Genomic DNA, 16,845 nt, shown 5'->3' with positions numbered 1-16,845 from the left:
TTGGTTCACACAACTCACTCAGTGTAATCCCCTCTTACACCAACCCATAGGAGCACCCCCCACCACACGTGTCAATGTTTGTGCGTTTGTTGTGTCTCATCATCGAGTCATTGTAGTGTTAGAGCGAAGTACCCATGAGGCGCCGTTGTTTTCCTTTGAGAGGAGACCACACCCTACTGGCCCCCGATGCCCTCATGACGTAAGTAAAAACACAAGATGCGCCTGCTGTGTGCACGCCAACAGCTCCTGTAACAACAGTGTGACAGACAGGTTTACCACGTGAAGCTTTGTGGTTCTTGGGTCTGTGCCACTGATGGTTGTCACTAACTAAATACAACAATAATACAGAAGTACCGCTAAGCTACACAACGATGTCTCGTTTTTATGATGAGTTGCAGATGTCTTGTAGAGTACTGGGCTGTTTTCAAACAGTAGCCTGAGCAGGAAACTCTTGAGTTGCTGAACTGCACGAAAGCAGAAATGTTAGAAGTTCAAAATGAGTCATTCATCTTCTAATCCGTTTGGTCCCTTTCGGGCTCACTGGGAATCCTGGACAGGTCATCAGTCCACAATCACACTTAATTTAGAGTTCTGGACGGTGGGAGGAAGCTGGGGAAAAATGCAAGGTCCTGCATTGATGCTCTGTTACAGGTCCCCCAGACAGGACTTGAACCAGGGGCTTCTTGCTGTGAGGCAAGAGCGCTAACCACTGCGCCACCGTGCAGCTCAAAATAAGTCATGATATTCTAAATCATGCTTATTGTTCTCTAAGATGCAAAGCAAATATTTATGTAGCGTTTTCATTGCTTTTTGGTTCTTGTCATTAAAGTGTAATTCCATGTAGTTTACCATGAATGTTGAGAAATGTTACTTAAAGCCCAAAGCATTGGGTTAAAGTGACAGCGTCTCAGCGTACAATGAGTCTTCCCTGTTAAACGTCTTGAAACCACAAGAACACACATCAAACAGTTTTAAAATCTTCTTGATGAAATCAGAGGTCAACAGTTTAGTTCTCCTTCAAGGTTTGTGTTTATTAACAGCCAAACTTCCCAGAGTTTGGTCCAAGTCATCTTTCTAACTGAAACACTTTTGTAACCCTTGTTCTATCCTATCCTAGGCACTTTCATTGGGAGTTGGGTCATCTAGACCCACTAGACAGAGCTCTGAACCTTTTTTCTTCAATGATTTGTGACCTTCACTGGTGTCCATGGATTACATGAAATCTTTCCACCTTTATCCACCTTTGTCATGGTAGGGAGAACACGTCAATGGAAGGGGGGGGGTCATCTAAGATAGCACAAGGGTTAATAATGTCTGGATTATTTTAGATGTTAAACTTAAGAAGAAGTAATAACAACATTTTAGAAACAGGATTAAGGTGAAGTGGCCAACAGACACAATTAAACTAAATTAAAACAAATTAATCGTCTAAAAAGAAATGAAACATTTTTGTTAAAGTTTTCAAAGACTTCATCTTTGATTAAGACAAAAGAAAAACTAATAAAACTTCAACATGTTCACTTTTTGTGTAGCTAGAGAAAACATAAATATAATGTTAGTTATTTGTGTTACATTTGTCAAACATTTTGTGATCATATAATTGTTCAAAAATTACAGTTGCCTTTGCACCAACATTGAAATAAATATTAAAAAAAATATCACTATTTAGAAAGAATGTATTTGTTTTTTGTGAGGTTAGCTAGAATTATATGTTAATAAACTGAAGGGTAAAACCCTTTTACCAGGGTAAAAGTTCAAATAATTTAGTTGAAAATTATTACTGAAAACTAACTTAACTTTTATTACAATTTTAGAAAAAACAGCTGCAACTTCCAGCTTTTTCTGCCACAATTATCAGAAAAATGCACATGAGATCATGGAGGAACTGTAGATCAATACAAACTATGAGTTTCTCCTTTTTTAATTTTTGGATGCTGGTGTGCTGGGGGATTTTTGTCAAGGATAAAGTGTGCCGTGGCTCAGAAAAGGTTGAAAAACACTGATCTACATGAACCTCTGATTCAAGTGGTTTGGGTTTTAGCAGACAGAAATGTTTAATGAGATTGAAATGAGTAAATATAGAAGTCTCCCAAAAAGGCCTTAATTGACCTTTTTTCTTGATACTCTTCCATCCTTTGTTCAGATCTGATGTCAGGAGCCAACAACAGGAGCAGCCAGACGTGGTCGTGCTGTCAGAACGGCTGAGGAACTTCAACACCTTTGGATCAGTTGCAGGGTCAACAAGACAACATGTGGTCTCATCTACTAATCGTCACCTACGGTTTGAAGATGAAACAGAAAGAGAGGCGGAGACTCGTTATTTGGAGCGTTGGAGCCAAAGGAGACAGGAAATGCAGCAGAGACCTGGAGTTCTGGTGTCCAGACCGGACTTACAGTATATGAAAGCGACTGCAGCACTGGAGCAAAGACAGCTGAAGTCTACTGCTGTTGGGAAGCTCAGAGGACAAACAGTGATGAGGGACCTGGGTAGGATTCACCCTGGCGAGAGAGAGTCAGGGGGAGGAGTAATACTAAACCTGAGCCATAATGAACACCCTCCTGTGATTGAAGAGAGGGAAAGGAGCCTAAACAGGAAGCAACTAAGGCTGCGGACAGAGCCCCTCAGAGAAACCTACATTGGCTTTGTGGCACCTTCAAACACAGGAAGGAAAGGGGAAAAATCATGCCATAAATCGTGTGCACAAGTGAGACAAAGTCAGAGAAATCAGCAGTTTGTCTCACAATCTCCTCTAACCACAGACCCACCAACAGGCTCTGAGTCCTTCTGCAGCGAGGCTCCACCGCTTCAACAGTCTGTTTTATGTTCTCTCTCATTCAAACACCCATTTTCTTTATCCAGTTCTTCTATAATGTCTGTGATGCCACAGAGGAACACGGCCAATCTAAGGAAGCAGGGAAAGGACCTGGACCACAACCAAGAGAGACAAGGACCCCCTTCTAATCAAAGGGTCCACAGACAACTTAGAAGTGGGCCAGAGCGCACAGAGAAGGTCCCCTATTTAGTAAATCCTCCCTCCAGGACCTCCTCATCAGCAACGAGTTTGGAGATGAAAGGTCAGAAAAAGCATATCTGTACGCATAACATTGGTGTTTTTCCATCAGGACAACTGTCTGAACACTCATTTCTCAGGAGAAGGGAATATGTTCAAGTATTTGGTAAAATGTCAGCATCCAAGCAACATGACAGGCTGAACATAAGAGAAGTGTAGTCATGAGTAGAACGCTACTCCAAAACGTCGTCACAGTTTCTAACACAATGGATCTTTGGAAGAAGCTAATTATAATAAATCCATGACTTCTTCATGAATTAAAGTATTAAACTAAACTGTACATGGACTTATCATGCCTGTCCAGAAAGTGAGCAGGGACTGCTGGGCACAGAAAAGCTGTGAATTCAAATCTACATGTTTAGCTTTTATGAGGAAATGTTTAATAACATAATGAGAACAATACTGAAGCCAACAGGAACTAGATTTTTACCACATTTCACCGACACATTGGAATCACGAGGGTTTGGGCTGGAAAAGGAAGCTACACACAAATGCAAGTTTGTTCATAGTCTGATCAAATTAACCTTCAGGGCAGTTTGCAAGTTTTGCTGAACCACTTAGGTTTACATTTTCTGAGTTTGGTAGATTTGACCTTCAGCTCTCATCTGTCTGCTCAGCTGTTGGACAGGAAAGAAAAAGAACGAGATAAGTCAGGTGGATAGTGATGGGATTGTGCTCTTGGTAGGAACTGGCTCCTCACTGCACAGCGGGCGCCACCAGACGTCCCACAGCTCATCCAAAGTTGAGCGTGTCGTGTGGAATTGTTTGATCCACAGCTCCTCTGGAAAATCACCAACCACCATTTCCCAAAATGGCTTCATCCGTAGCCCCTCCCACATCTAAGGAGCTCCCCGCTCCACGGCCTGAAGAAGACGGCAACATCTCCTTTGATAGACGATGATGAGCGCTAGTGACGGAAATTTAAATGTATCTGCTGTCAATCAAAGTATTGTTTACATCCGTCACCGTGTTTCTGAATGACTTGTGGCATGATTTAGTTTGTGTTTATTCACATCATTAAGATTGAATGGAAACTGTGCTATTGTGTTATTCAACATTTCTAGAATTTTGATAAAGTATTGTGCATTTGTGTGATGGAAATGCCTCAAAACAAGTTATCAACGGTTTGAGCATAAAACCGCACGCAGGTATACGTTTTTCAAAAGCTTTGAACTAAAGTCAGAGAGACCCTGATCAGACAGCTGATACCTAAAAGCAATGACATCTACTTTCTGGTTCACAGGATGTAACCAAACTCCTCCTGCTGTGGCCATCAGGGACGGATCTGCTGGAAAATCCCTGAGATCAGAGTTCCACACAGAGGATGCTTCACCTTCGGAACAGTGAGTCTTTAAGTCATGAGCATGAACCAGAGGGGCTTCATTTGAGGCAACAGAAGGATCGACTGTTTCAACTACACAACACTAGCAGAAGTTCATCACTGATTGAAGACTCACTCTGATGAACATGCTGTTTCTAACATGTTCTGGGAACCATTTTCTGATGATGGAGGACATAGATTAAGGAAATTAAGCTATAAATTGCCCTTCTGAGTATTTTTTCATTCAAATTGTTGTAGTTTGATTTTCCCAACACTTTTATTGTCTGCCCCTGACTCACAATAATCGGAATAAAGAAATACTCAGGAATGCGGTTTTAAGCCTAATTTTCTTTATATACATCCTCCATCATAAGAAAAATGCAACAAGAACACGTTAAAAACACCAAAAACGCCATTTTGTGGGTTTGTGAGAAGCAGATTATTCACAGTCAAACTCAAGGGGATTTCAGTTTCAGTCATTGAATATGAGAATTCAATAGTGGCTTACTCAGAAACTATTCAGTAAAACCACTTCATACTTTCTAAATAGTACTATGACAGAATGGTAATTTACCTATTTGAGAATCGGGTTTTATTCAAAGATCACATCTGCAAATGTATTTTAATATTAATTGTTTTAATAACATTTGAGTTATAAATTACTCAAAAACTACACATTAAGATTACTTAATACTTTGTGTGGTAATACTGTGTGAAGTATTAAGTAGAACAGCATGCAGGTATCCTCTTCTGGATCCTCCAAATGCTCTCTAGCAGACTTTAGACGGGCCTGCACATGTACTGGCTTTAGCAGGGGGACACGTCTGGCCCTGCAGGGTTTGAGTCCCTGGTGGTGTAGTGTGTTACTGATGGTTTGTTACTTTGGTCCCAGCTCTCTGCAGGTCATTCACTAGGTCCTCCATGTGGTTCTGGGATTTTTACTCACTGTTCTTGTGATCATTCTGACCCCACAGGGTGAGGTCTTGGGGGGAGCCCAGATGGAGGGAGATTCTCAGTGGTCTCGTCTTCCATTTTCGAATAATTGCTCCCACAGGTGATTTCTTCACACCAAGATGCTTTCCTGTTGCAGATTCAGTCTTCTAGCCTGGTGCAGGTCAACTATTTGGTTTCTGGTGTCCTTAGACAGCTCTTTGGTCTCCATAGTAGAGTTTAAAGGGTGACTGTCTGAGGTTGTGGACAGGTGTCTTTATATAGAAACCAGTTCAAACAGGAGCCATTAATACAGGTAATGCATGAAAAAATGAGCCTTTTGAAGAAAAAGTTACAGGTTTGTGACCAAATACTTATTTTACAGAGGAATTCACCAAGTATTTCATTGAAAGTCCTACAGTGTGATTTCCGGGGGTCTTTCCTCGTTTGGTCTCTCACAGTCGAAGTGATCTATAATAAAAATGACAGGTCTGTCTCATCTTTGTAAGTGGGAGAACTGACTCAGTTGGTGACTGACTGAATACTTTTTTGCCCTCTGTAACTTTGTGCTGTTTGGTGTTCTTCAGGTGTAATTGCTCCTCTCATCGCTCAGCTGACTTTCCACCAATAACTGCTTTTGCTGGTGTGCATCACAATGAGGACCTGAAGTAACCGCGGCTCACGTTTAGCTGTTTTTGTGCCCTTCCAGTCTCTGTCTTTGCATGACACGCCTCTTCTGAGCGGCAGGGACCGTACTCCTCTGTGTCTCTAAATTAAATCTTTACTTTTCTTCACTCTTTCTTCAGAAAAATACTCATTTTTAAATTTATGGACATTCTCAACCAGGTATCCAATTTTGGCAGACATTTTTATAAAGATTTTCTGATAGAGATTCCTCTCAAATGTACAGAATTACTTTGTTTTTAGTGGTTGCTAATCCATGTATTGCACATAAAAACCAGCTTTCTTTAGTTCCAGAGACAAACTCCCTTTACTTTTCATCCTCCAGCAGACTGAGCAGGAGTCGAACCCGCAGTCTCGATCGGCTTCCTTCAAAAAGCCAACCCCCTGCCAATGGTCAGACCAGTTTAGGAAGCCTGAGATCCTGCAGCTTTCTGAAGACGTGCCCCTCTGTTCGGTGTTGTTGTGAGGTATGTCTGTAACCAACTCCCAGCAACAGTTTGATGGAGGTTTTTGACTGACAGTCTGCTTCTCTCCAGGGCTCAAACATCTTCCCCCTGACCAAGTTCTCCTCGGTTTTCAATGTTTGGTCAGAACAGAACTGTTCTACTGATGGGTCAGCTGATGACCACTAAGCTGTTGCAGTTCTCCTCAGGACTGGTCAACGTTCAAGCTCTTGGGATCAAAAACAGTGCGAAGCATCCCATCTCTGCTACTGAAACCTTCATCAGTGGTTCATCAGTTAGGATACAAGCATCGGGACATAATGAAAAATTACCTTGTTCTTGCTAAATGTGTGTGTGGGGGGGGTACTTTTAGACAAATAGTGGAGTTGGGGGACGTCTGGGGGCGCGAGACGAGCCACAGACGAGGTACACGGTCAGGAACAGGAGCACGGAGGAGCCAACTGGAATCTGGAAGTACTCCCACTCCCCAGGGGGGGAAAGGGGGACAGTACATGAATCACTGCACCAAACAGAGGCATGGAGAACTAAATGATGAATAATGATCAAGAATAGAGGAGAGGAAGGGTAGAAGTAGATGAGAAAAGAGGACAGAACCATAGTTACCCCAGCTTCAACTTCTAACAGCCTACTAACAACTTAATGTTATTGTTATTTCGTTTAATAAAAACATTAAGTTAAATAATCTCTGAATACTAACTAGTCTGACAATAAGCCTGTCCACAGAGGAATGTTTTCAGTCTAACTTTGAATGTAGAAACTGAGTCGGCCTCTCTTCCATGAGCTGGGAGTTTATTCCATAAGACAGGGGCTTGGTGGCTAAACGCTCTACCTCCAACCGTACTTTTACTAATTCTAGGAACCACAAGCAGTCCTGCATTTTGCGAGCGAAGTGTTCTGATTGGATGGTAAGGGACTATGAGGTCCTTAATATAGGACGGGGCCATTCCATGTAAGGCCTTATAGGTTAACAGGAGGATCTTGAACTTGATTCTGGAATCAACTGGGATCCAGTGAAGTGAAACTAACACAGGAGTGATGTGATCTCTTCTGCTAGTTCCAGCTAACAATCTTTTTTTATTTTTTATTGAACAATTGCAACATACAAAACAAGAAAATACAACAATTATGCACAATAGAATGTACAATATGTACAATAGAATTCTGAATACAGAACAAACGTGTTACATTCTTTAAAAAATTCTAATTATAATAACAAACACAAAAGGGAATAAAAAATAAAATGAAACAAAAAAATAAAAATAGAAAATGCGAGAGTAAATCTATGTCAGCAGTCCAAAAGAATTACAAATGCTAATTGTTTTTTGAGCTTTTGTATTCTTTGAAGCAGAAATTAAGTTTAAATAACGCTGCAGTTCCAGTTTGAACACAAAGAAATCAGGTTTTTTATTGGAAAATTTTCTTTTGTGTATATGAAATTTAGTCATAAATAATAACATGTTATTACAAAAGAAAGCATCACGGTCTTTGACATCAAAGCTATGAAAACCAAAAAGTATGTTTTTATAATAAAGTTGTATGTCAGCAAAAATAGAATCTGTGATAAATTTGTGAATGTTTTTCCAAAATCTGTATGTAAATTCACAAGACCAGAATAAATGAGAGCAGGTTTCAGGTTGTTTCTGGCAAAAAGTACAACTGGTGTTTATGTCAGCCTTAAATTTAGTTAAGTAATGCTTTACTGGATAAAATCTGTGTAGAAGTTTAAAAGAGATTTCTTTGACTTTATTTGTTAAGAAGTATTTTTGTGGTAAAGACCAGACTTTTTTCCATTCAATGTTCGAGGTGAAATGAGCCCAATAAAAGGTAGCCGATGGAACAGAAACTAAATGATCTTGGAACAAAGCTCTGATTTTGAGTTCAACTGTTTAGCGGAAGTGAAGCAGAAACTCCCCAGAGGAGATTTGAGCACCTCAGGAGGATGAAGAGTCAGAGGATGAGCGCTGTAGAAACCCCTGAATAACATGCAAAGCCCAGACGGGACGGCATCAAACACTACTGCAAATTATTTGGGAGTTCTTGGTATTTTATACTGCATTGTGAATTCTGAGTAGTTATATAATAATCCAGGTTCTTTGAATAATTGATTGAGGAAAATTATACCATTATTAAACCAATTATTTAAATACAGGGTTTTCCTCTTACAGACAATATTACAGTTATTCCAAATAATACAACTCTGTGGAGAAAAGTTGTGTTTGTAGATCAGAGCCCAGGCTAAGAGAACCTGTTGATGAAAATTTGATAGTTTCAAAGGGATTTTTGGAATACTATAGTTACAGCATAGCAGGAAGTTAAGGCCTCCTAACTTTGAGAATACAAAATGTGGAATAAAGTTCCAGATAGATGTGGGGTTATTGAAATATTTCTTAATCCAGATTACCTTGAGTGTATGATTAAGCGAAGTGAAATCAATACAATTTAAACCGCCTTTATCAGAGCTGCGTTCTGAACAAGCTGGAGACTTCTTAAGGAACTCTTAGGACACGCTGCTAACAAGGAGTTACAGTAATCCAGCCTCGACGTAACAAATGCATGGATGAGTTTTTCAGCATCACTCTTAGAAAGTAGATTTCTGATCTTAGCAATATTCCACAGGTGAAAAAAGGCAGTTCTGCACGCCTGAGATATGTGAGCCTTAAATGATAAATCCTGGTCAAATAAAACCCCAAGGTTTCTAACTGTGGAATTGGGGGCTATACTTATGCCATCCAGGGAGACTATCTGAGCAGACAGAGCATCTCTGAGGTTTTTAGGACCTAGTACAATGACCTCAGTTTTTTCTGGGTTCAAGAGGAGGTAATTCATTGTCATCCTGGTCTTGATGAAAATAAGAACTTGGGTCCGGCAGCACATGGAGACGTGAAAAGACAGCTCCCACTAACCAACTCCAAAATAAGAATAAACTCTGCCAAAAACTCGAGGAGCACGACAGTACAAGGATTAGAAAGTAAGAATATGAGCGGGGGCCTTTCCAAAAAGAAGAAGAACCCAACCACACAGAGCAAAGAAGACAAGGACAACGCGAAGGAAGGCATGCTAGCACCAGAAGCTGACATGGCTCTTTCAGAGCAGCCTAAACAGCATTAGCAAACAAATCCAGAGTTTACATAGCGACATGAAGGCTGACTTGAAAACATTCAAAGATGACATCACGGCTCAAATGAGCGACCAATTATCCAAATTCAGGGAGGACATCAATCAGAAATTTTCCAAAATATCAACAGAGATAAACGAACAACAAGAAAAGATAAACGCAGCTGCGGGGCGGGTGGAAGAGATGGAAGTCTGGAGCCGTGAAGCGAATCGTGTGCTGTGTGATTTAATGAAAGATCAGAAAAAGATGAAGGAAAAGTTGGATGACCTGGAATAGACCTTTTTCACATTTCCGCATTTTTCGACCGGAAATACGTCAATGACGTGTAAAACAACTTCCTGTTAGCGTAGCAGCAGATATGAAAAATGGCAGAGTGGAAGAGTTGCAGTCTCTGTTGCGTTCCAGGCTGTTCGTCTTCCAACCAAAAACAGCCTTACCTTTCATTTCATTATTTTCCTGTGGATCCAAACCTGAAACCCAAATGGATATAGGCGATCCGAAGAGAAGAAGGGCATAGTTTTAATGTAAACACAGGTAGCACCCTCTGCTGCCGGCACTTACTAACTTCGCTCCGGGATTGTGGTGCGGCTGCGTCGTTCGTCGCCTGAAGAGTGGTGTCGTCCCGAGTATTTTCCCTTGGAACAACTTTACTGATCCTTTGAGAAGGGAGTCAGTACATGACAGAACCTCAAACGTCAGGCTATGCAGCTAAGCTGTGAAGATACTAGCGACATGGGGGCTACGCTAAGACAGTAAATGGATCACGACTACGTGACACACCCACCTGCAGGTAAGGTTGTTCATAATGTGTTTGGTTAACGTTAGTCAACTATGTGTACCGTTATTGGATACATGCATTTCTACCTGAACAAATTAATATTTATAATAAAAGATGTTCACGCTCTCACCTATTTTAATTACATGTATTTAATTAATATTGAGTATTTTGTCATTTTGTAATTTCCTTAACAAAAATAAATGAAATGTATTTGTAATTAAATACTTCACATACTTTTCAAAACATGATTACTGTGTTGTGTTGAAAGGTAGCATTAATATATTAAGACTGATTTTTAATTTCTTTATCTTCACAGGTGCTCTGGATGAGGCTTTGGATTACATCCATGACTTAGAAGCCAAGTTCCTTTGCTGGAGCCAGGAGACGATGTCATGGCGGACAAAAGTTCCTCGTTCAAGACCTCCTTACTGACACTGGATCTAAGATCATCATTCCACCTTTTAAGCTTTCAGCTCAATTCAGCAAGGAGGAAACAGAACAAACCGCAGCCATCACCCGCCTCAGAATTATGGTGGAAAGAGTGATCAGTAGGATAAAGTCCTTTCACATCAGGGACTCTCCCGTGCCGCTCACACTGATGGGCAGTGTGAATCAGATCTGGCTTAACCGCCGTGTTTTGGCAAATTATCATGGACTTTTTTGTTTTGAAGAGTGAATTAATGTATGTTTGGTATGTAAATAATGTATAATGTGCAAATATTATGGAAAAATTTAGTGTTTCCACATATTCTTAAAATCTCATTAAATATAATTGTTATATTCGTAATATTTTTCTGTTGAAATGTGACTGACTACACAAAAAAATTAGATGAACAAATAAAACAATTTTGGTCAAAATTGTGCCTCATTTAATTTTTTGGTATGCAAATAACATCAAACATTTACGATAAAAAATAACATTACAGATCAACAGTAAGACAGAAGACTGAACTGATTGTTAAAGACAAGATAAGTGTAATTTAAGGTATGCATTCATGCATTTGCTATAATATATATCCAAGTTCTCTTTCATTCCATCTCAGAAACCCATCCAACACAACCATGAGAGGTTGGGCCTGCACCTGGCATAATCTGCTTCCAGATGCCATCATATGGATCTGGCTGTGGTCCTACACAAGAGAAACACAACACACAAAAGTTAGACATAAGTGCATAACTACATTTCAATTTAATTCATTATATCTGCTGTAACCATAATTTGGTTAGTCATAAGATTAGAAAAACAAAACTTTCTCACAAAGCAACAAAAAGTTAATCACCTGTATGCCTTGTACAGTGTGGACCTCTGACCGTCCCTGCCAACTGTTTTGGGTTTTTGCACCACCAGCTCACTAACCGGTTCAGGATGGATTCCCTTATAAATAAAAGGCAGAAAGCAATTAAAGTCTGTAGTAACTACTTGGGGTGTTTTTATAATAATTGGCAACTATGTGATTGCAAAATCCTTTACCAGCCACACAACTGCAGAAGAAAGCTTTCAGGTTGGCACTTTCTGCATCCAGTGATATCTAGACACAATAAATTATATAGGTTAAAATTAGGACATACTTATGTTGCTACATCAATGTTCAGAATGACATGAAACTATAACTGTCAATAGGGTGACCAGATTTGAGTTTGTAAAAAAGAGGAGTGAAGTGAGTTTGTGAGATATTTCATCGAGAGTAATTGGTGTTCAGAGCTGCATACATGAAGCAAATATAATTGCATTTCATCTATGTTCAATGTTATTTTATTAGACAAGTATCAAAAGAGAGGACATGTCCAGGAAAAGAGGACTTCTGCTCACCATACTTTCAGAAAAATAATACTAGTAAGTGAAGAAAGTGCCGCAACCGCAGCAAAATGAACACGCATACGGGCAACTTAATATTTCTTACTTACAGCTTCACCAAATTTTGGGGTGTTATGTTAATCCCATGCCTTTTCACTTAAACATACACACAACATATTCACTGCGATGTGTTATGCCTTATATTAAAAATTAATAACACCAGGATTTACAGTTGACGTAAACACACAGAGTTACCGGTGATGCGGCTATGGCTAAAGCTAGCTGAAGCTTACTTTGGTAATGGTGGATAAACTCTTCGTGGACGAATTTATATCCCTTGTTCAATTTGTTTCCTTTAGTGGATGAATGCATCTTCACACTCTTCATCACATCGGTGCTGGTGAACTTCGGAACACAACTCAGGCTCTTCGAAAACACTCTAGGCTCTGCCATTCCTCCGCCAGCGAAGCACAAACCGGAACTAGGTTTACACGTTGATGACGTACTTCCGGTTTTTGCGAAAAAGGTCTATCGAGATCAAGACGGAATAACCTGCGAATCAACAGTGTCAAAGAGGAGGCAGAAGCGACAGAAAACATGGTGGCTGCTTTTATTGAGAAATGGCTGAAAGAGGAGTTTTCACCAAACGTTCATGGGTCTCCAGATTCAGAGAGCCCATCGTAGCTCCAATGCCAAAAGCGTGGGACAAAAAGATTGACCTGTATGGAGAGAAAAGCGTCTTTTTCGATCATGACTACGTGGAGAGCATTCTGCAAGAACGCAAAGCATACATAAACAACAAAAAGGTGTTAAAGACAGAAGGAGTTCACTTCCCTTCAATAAAATGCGTGTGCACTGGCCGGGCAGAGTTGTAACATACGGGGACGCAGACGACGTGACCAACGATCTGAGGAAGAGAGGATACGAGGTGGAAAATGAGAACCTGGGGCTTTTTCCTGTCATTTCTGCATCAACATTCCTATAAATGAAAATGTTCTGCCCTGTTTAGAAAGCTGTGCACAATTCCTGGAAGTTGAAGCATTTTAGTTTTTCTGTTTGAACAGCTCTGGATCTGCAGTTAAACTGTGTAGTTTAGAGTTTTTTTGTGATCACCAAATCCACATCTTAATGTCCTGCATGTTGCAGCGGTTACACTAAAGGGCTGCACAGTGGTGTAGTGGTTGAGACGCTTGCCTTGTAGCAAGAATGCCCCGGTTCTAATTCTAGCTGGGATTTCTCCAGGCTTCCATCCACAGTCCAAAAGCATGCTTCATAGGCTTAATTGTAGTTCAAATTGCCCCTAGGAGTGCATGCAAGTGTTGACAGAAAGTTGACCTGTTCAGGGTAACTTCCACCTTCACCCAACAGTAGCTAGGATAGGCTCCAGCAACACCATAAACCTCAAAGAGGATTCAGCCGGTTCTAAAAATGAAAGGATGGTTTGATAATTAGACTTCATTTACCTTAAAAATGTATATTTTAAATTTAGTTGTTTAAGATTACAATAGGTATTAAGAAACAGTCAGTGGTTTGATAAAAAGGTGAGAGAGCAGCTCAGCAGAAACTAATGTGAACAGACAGAACAGGGTCAACGGATGCTACAACACAACGTGTGCAGACGTTTGCAACTTTCTCTAGGTCGATGACTACAAAAGCCCAAACTTCAGCTAGTCTCCGGAACAGCTCAAGAACAAACCCAGAGGTGTGAAGAACCCCGCTGGACAATAGAACAGTACACACAAGTTCTGAAATTATGTTCATCTAGCTGGAAATTCTACGCACAAGTGCAGGTTTGACAGTTGCTAAGGGTCTGACACTTGGACCGCATCGTGATGGGAAGACTGAATGGAAGGGAGAATCATGACAGACATCTACTTTGATCCAGATGCTGGGCTTTCCACACGTGATGGTTCTGTTCCAGAACTTCATGAGCAGCAAATCCCATTTATCTGGATCTCATTCACATTATTTGGGTGTTTTGCTATTCTTTACTTGCAAAAACACTAAATATTCCCACCAAACTGTGGAACTTCATTAGCCTTCCACTTATTTTGTCCTTTTCTATAAAACGGAGAGTAAAACATTATGACAGTTTATTTGAACTCCAGTGAAACGCTTGTGTCAATGCAATATTAAACTGTGGATTAAATGGGATGTCACTTCAGGTCGTACACCTGCAGAAGCAGAAGAGCAAATATTTTGGCAATAATTGTTACCATACTACCATTTGTGTAATGCACTGGGACTATCATCAAATCAAATCAAATCAAACTTTATTCATAAAATAGTGCTTCTCATGCATGTTGTGCAGCTCAAAGCGCTTTAACATTAAAAACAGAAAACACACAACATTACAGTAAAAACCCAACCCACCCTTCACCCCTCCCTCCATTAAAACATATGACCCATGACAATGAATATTGACTATGCAAGTTTGAATAAATAAATAAATAAATAAATAAGCAAACAAACAAGTATGGCTTGGCTCTGCTGTGAGGAAACGGTATTTGCAGCTCGGCCATTGGAGCATCGCCACAGCGCCCACCCAGACTGGGACAACACTGGGGTCCACTTCACAGCCGTGAAGCTCCAAACTTAGACCCCAGCTGCCCCAGCAATGGCAAGAACTGCAGCAACAACGGCTGACCAAGCCGGCAAGCCCTGGAGGAAGAGATCCCCACAAGAAACAGTGGGGCTAAAATCATAAGATACTAAAATTAAAAACATAAGATTTATATAAAAACATAAAACTGAGAATAAGATGCATAAAATGAAATTAAATGCATAAAATAGCCTAGACTAAAACTAATAGAATAAATTAGCAGTTAAAATCAACTAAAAGCTAAATTAAAAAGGTGGTTCTGGAGCCTCTTCTTAAAAACCTCTCCAGTCTCTGCGGCCCTGAGGCTCTCCGGAAGGCCGTTCCACAGGCGAGGACCGTAATGGTGGAATGAAGCCTCACCATAGGTTTAGGCCCTCACCTTAGGGACAACTAGGAGGCCAGCACCGGAGGACCTCAGGGTCTGCGAGGGTTCATATTTTAAAATAATGTCATTTAAATAAGAAGGCGCAAGACCATAAAAACACTTATAAACCATTAAAAGAATTTTAAAATGAATCCTGAAACGCACAGGGAGCCAATGCAGGGATTTTAAAACTGGTGTAATGTGTTCCCGCCCTCTGGTCCTCGTCAGAACTCGTGCCGCTGAGTTCTGCAATAGTTGTAGATTTGAAAGAGACTTTTTGCGTAAACCAGAGAGCAGGGCATTACAATAATCTAAACGACTAAAAATAAAAGCATCAGCATCTCTGTGCTGGCAAGAGAGAGGAACGGGCGACTCTGGCAATGTTTTCAGATGATAAAATCCTGTCTTAACGACACTTAATGTGTGGATGAAATTTAGCTCAGAGTCAAAAAGTACGCCCAGGTTTCTCACACATTGAGAAGGTTTAAAATTATGAAGATGTGGTAAAACCATCTCTCTCGTCTTCAGAACCGATGATTAGAACTCCAGTTTTGTCCTGGTTGAGCTGTAAGAAGTTTTCTGCCATCCATGACTTTATATCTAAAATACAGTTTAAAAGAGTGTTAACAGGTTCAAGGTCATCCTGATGACATCCCCAAGAGGCAACATATATATATTAAAAAGTATTTGCCCTAAAATCGACCCTTGGGGAACCCCACAACCTATTTCATGGATTCTTGAAGAGCACGTATCCATACTTACATAAAAGTGTCGATCTGTCAGGTAAGAGTAAAACCACTTAAGAACATTTCCAGAGAGGCCCACCAGACTCCTCAGTCTGTCTAATAGAATCTGGTGATCTACTGCAGTGTTTTTCAACCAGTGTGCCGCGGCACACTAGTGTGCCGTGGGAGATGGTCAAGTGTGCCGTGGGAAATTGCCCTCATTCACTGATCTAAAAACATTTTCCATCTCCAGGAAATCAGCTCTTTGCTCATCCAAACAGGCCCTGATAAAACACTGAGTAGTTAGGAATATAAAAGATCTTAAAATTACTTTTTCTTTGTGTTTATTTAATTCTATTAAAGACATTTTGATAAGAATCACGGTACCGCGATTTAGCTGCAGCTATAACTGTGTAAGAAAAAGTCCCGCCCCTTTAACTGTCTCCGCCAATCATTCTTGAAGGTTTAATCACATGTCATCAGTCTGACCAATCAGAAGTGGTTAAAGTCTTCACTTCCTTGTTCTTAATCCTGCTGATAAAGTCGCTCAGTTCTAACAAAAATACCAGCTAAAGCTCATCTTTAGCTGGTGGTTCATCTCTTAGAAAAAAACAGCCGCAACTTCCTGCTTTTTCTGCCACAATTATCACAAAAATCCACGTGAGATTGCGCGCGCGGGGGGGGGGGGGGGGGGGGCTGTCGATCAATACAGACCATGAATTTTTGCTTTTTTTTTTTTTTTTTTTTTTTTTTTGGATGCTGGTGTGCCGCGGGATTTTTTTCAGGGTTAAAGTGTGCCGTGGCTCAAAAAAGGTTGAAAAACACTGATCTACTGGATCAAAAGCGACAGTAAGATCCAGCAGCACCAGAACTGAAAGTTTCTGTGAGTCGTAGTTTAATCTAAGATCATTAACCAGCCGTCTCTGTACTGTGGTTTGTTCTAAAACCAGACTGATATTTTCTAAAAAATTTTGGGCATTTAAAAACTCATGCAGT

General features: G+C 40.4%; 1 protein-coding gene and 1 long non-coding RNA gene across 2 annotated transcripts; one reads left to right on the top strand and one right to left on the bottom strand.

The window, feature by feature from the left end:
• Positions 1-38: 38 nt before the first annotated feature.
• On the top strand, positions 39-6,760 carry LOC110015039 (uncharacterized). The gene is made up of 5 exons (XM_020702848.3): positions 39-199; positions 2,144-3,075; positions 4,315-4,414; positions 6,332-6,473; positions 6,543-6,760. The coding sequence occupies exons 1-5, from the start codon at positions 135-137 to the stop codon at positions 6,636-6,638; spliced, it is 1,335 nt and encodes a 444-aa protein (XP_020558507.1). The 5' UTR covers positions 39-134; the 3' UTR covers positions 6,639-6,760.
• Positions 6,761-11,379: 4,619 nt separating this feature from the next.
• LOC144991817 (uncharacterized) lies at positions 11,380-12,582 on the bottom strand. The gene is made up of 4 exons (XR_013655446.1): positions 12,452-12,582; positions 11,835-11,892; positions 11,644-11,738; positions 11,380-11,493 (listed from the first exon to the last, which is right to left on the bottom strand). It is a non-coding gene; the product is annotated as an uncharacterized LOC144991817 (long non-coding RNA).
• Between the last annotated feature and the right edge of the window lie 4,263 nt (positions 12,583-16,845).

This window comes from Oryzias latipes, chromosome 4 (assembly GCF_053564925.1).
Source record: "Oryzias latipes strain Hd-rR chromosome 4, Olatipes_Hd-rR_3.1".
Taxonomy (NCBI): Eukaryota; Metazoa; Chordata; class Actinopteri; order Beloniformes; family Adrianichthyidae; genus Oryzias; species Oryzias latipes.
Note: the sequence above shows the minus strand (reverse complement) of the source record. Positions and strands in the feature narration are given on the sequence as shown.

Coding starts and splice junctions, on each gene's coding strand:
- LOC110015039 (XM_020702848.3), top strand. CDS start 135: ATGAGGCGCCGTTGTTTTCCTTTGAGAGGAGACCACACCCTACTGGCC. Junction 3,076..4,314: donor AACGAGTTTGGAGATGAAAG/GTCAGAAAAAGC, acceptor TCTGGTTCACAG/GATGTAACCAAACTCCTCCT. Junction 4,415..6,331: donor GATGCTTCACCTTCGGAACA/GTGAGTCTTTAA, acceptor TTCATCCTCCAG/CAGACTGAGCAGGAGTCGAA.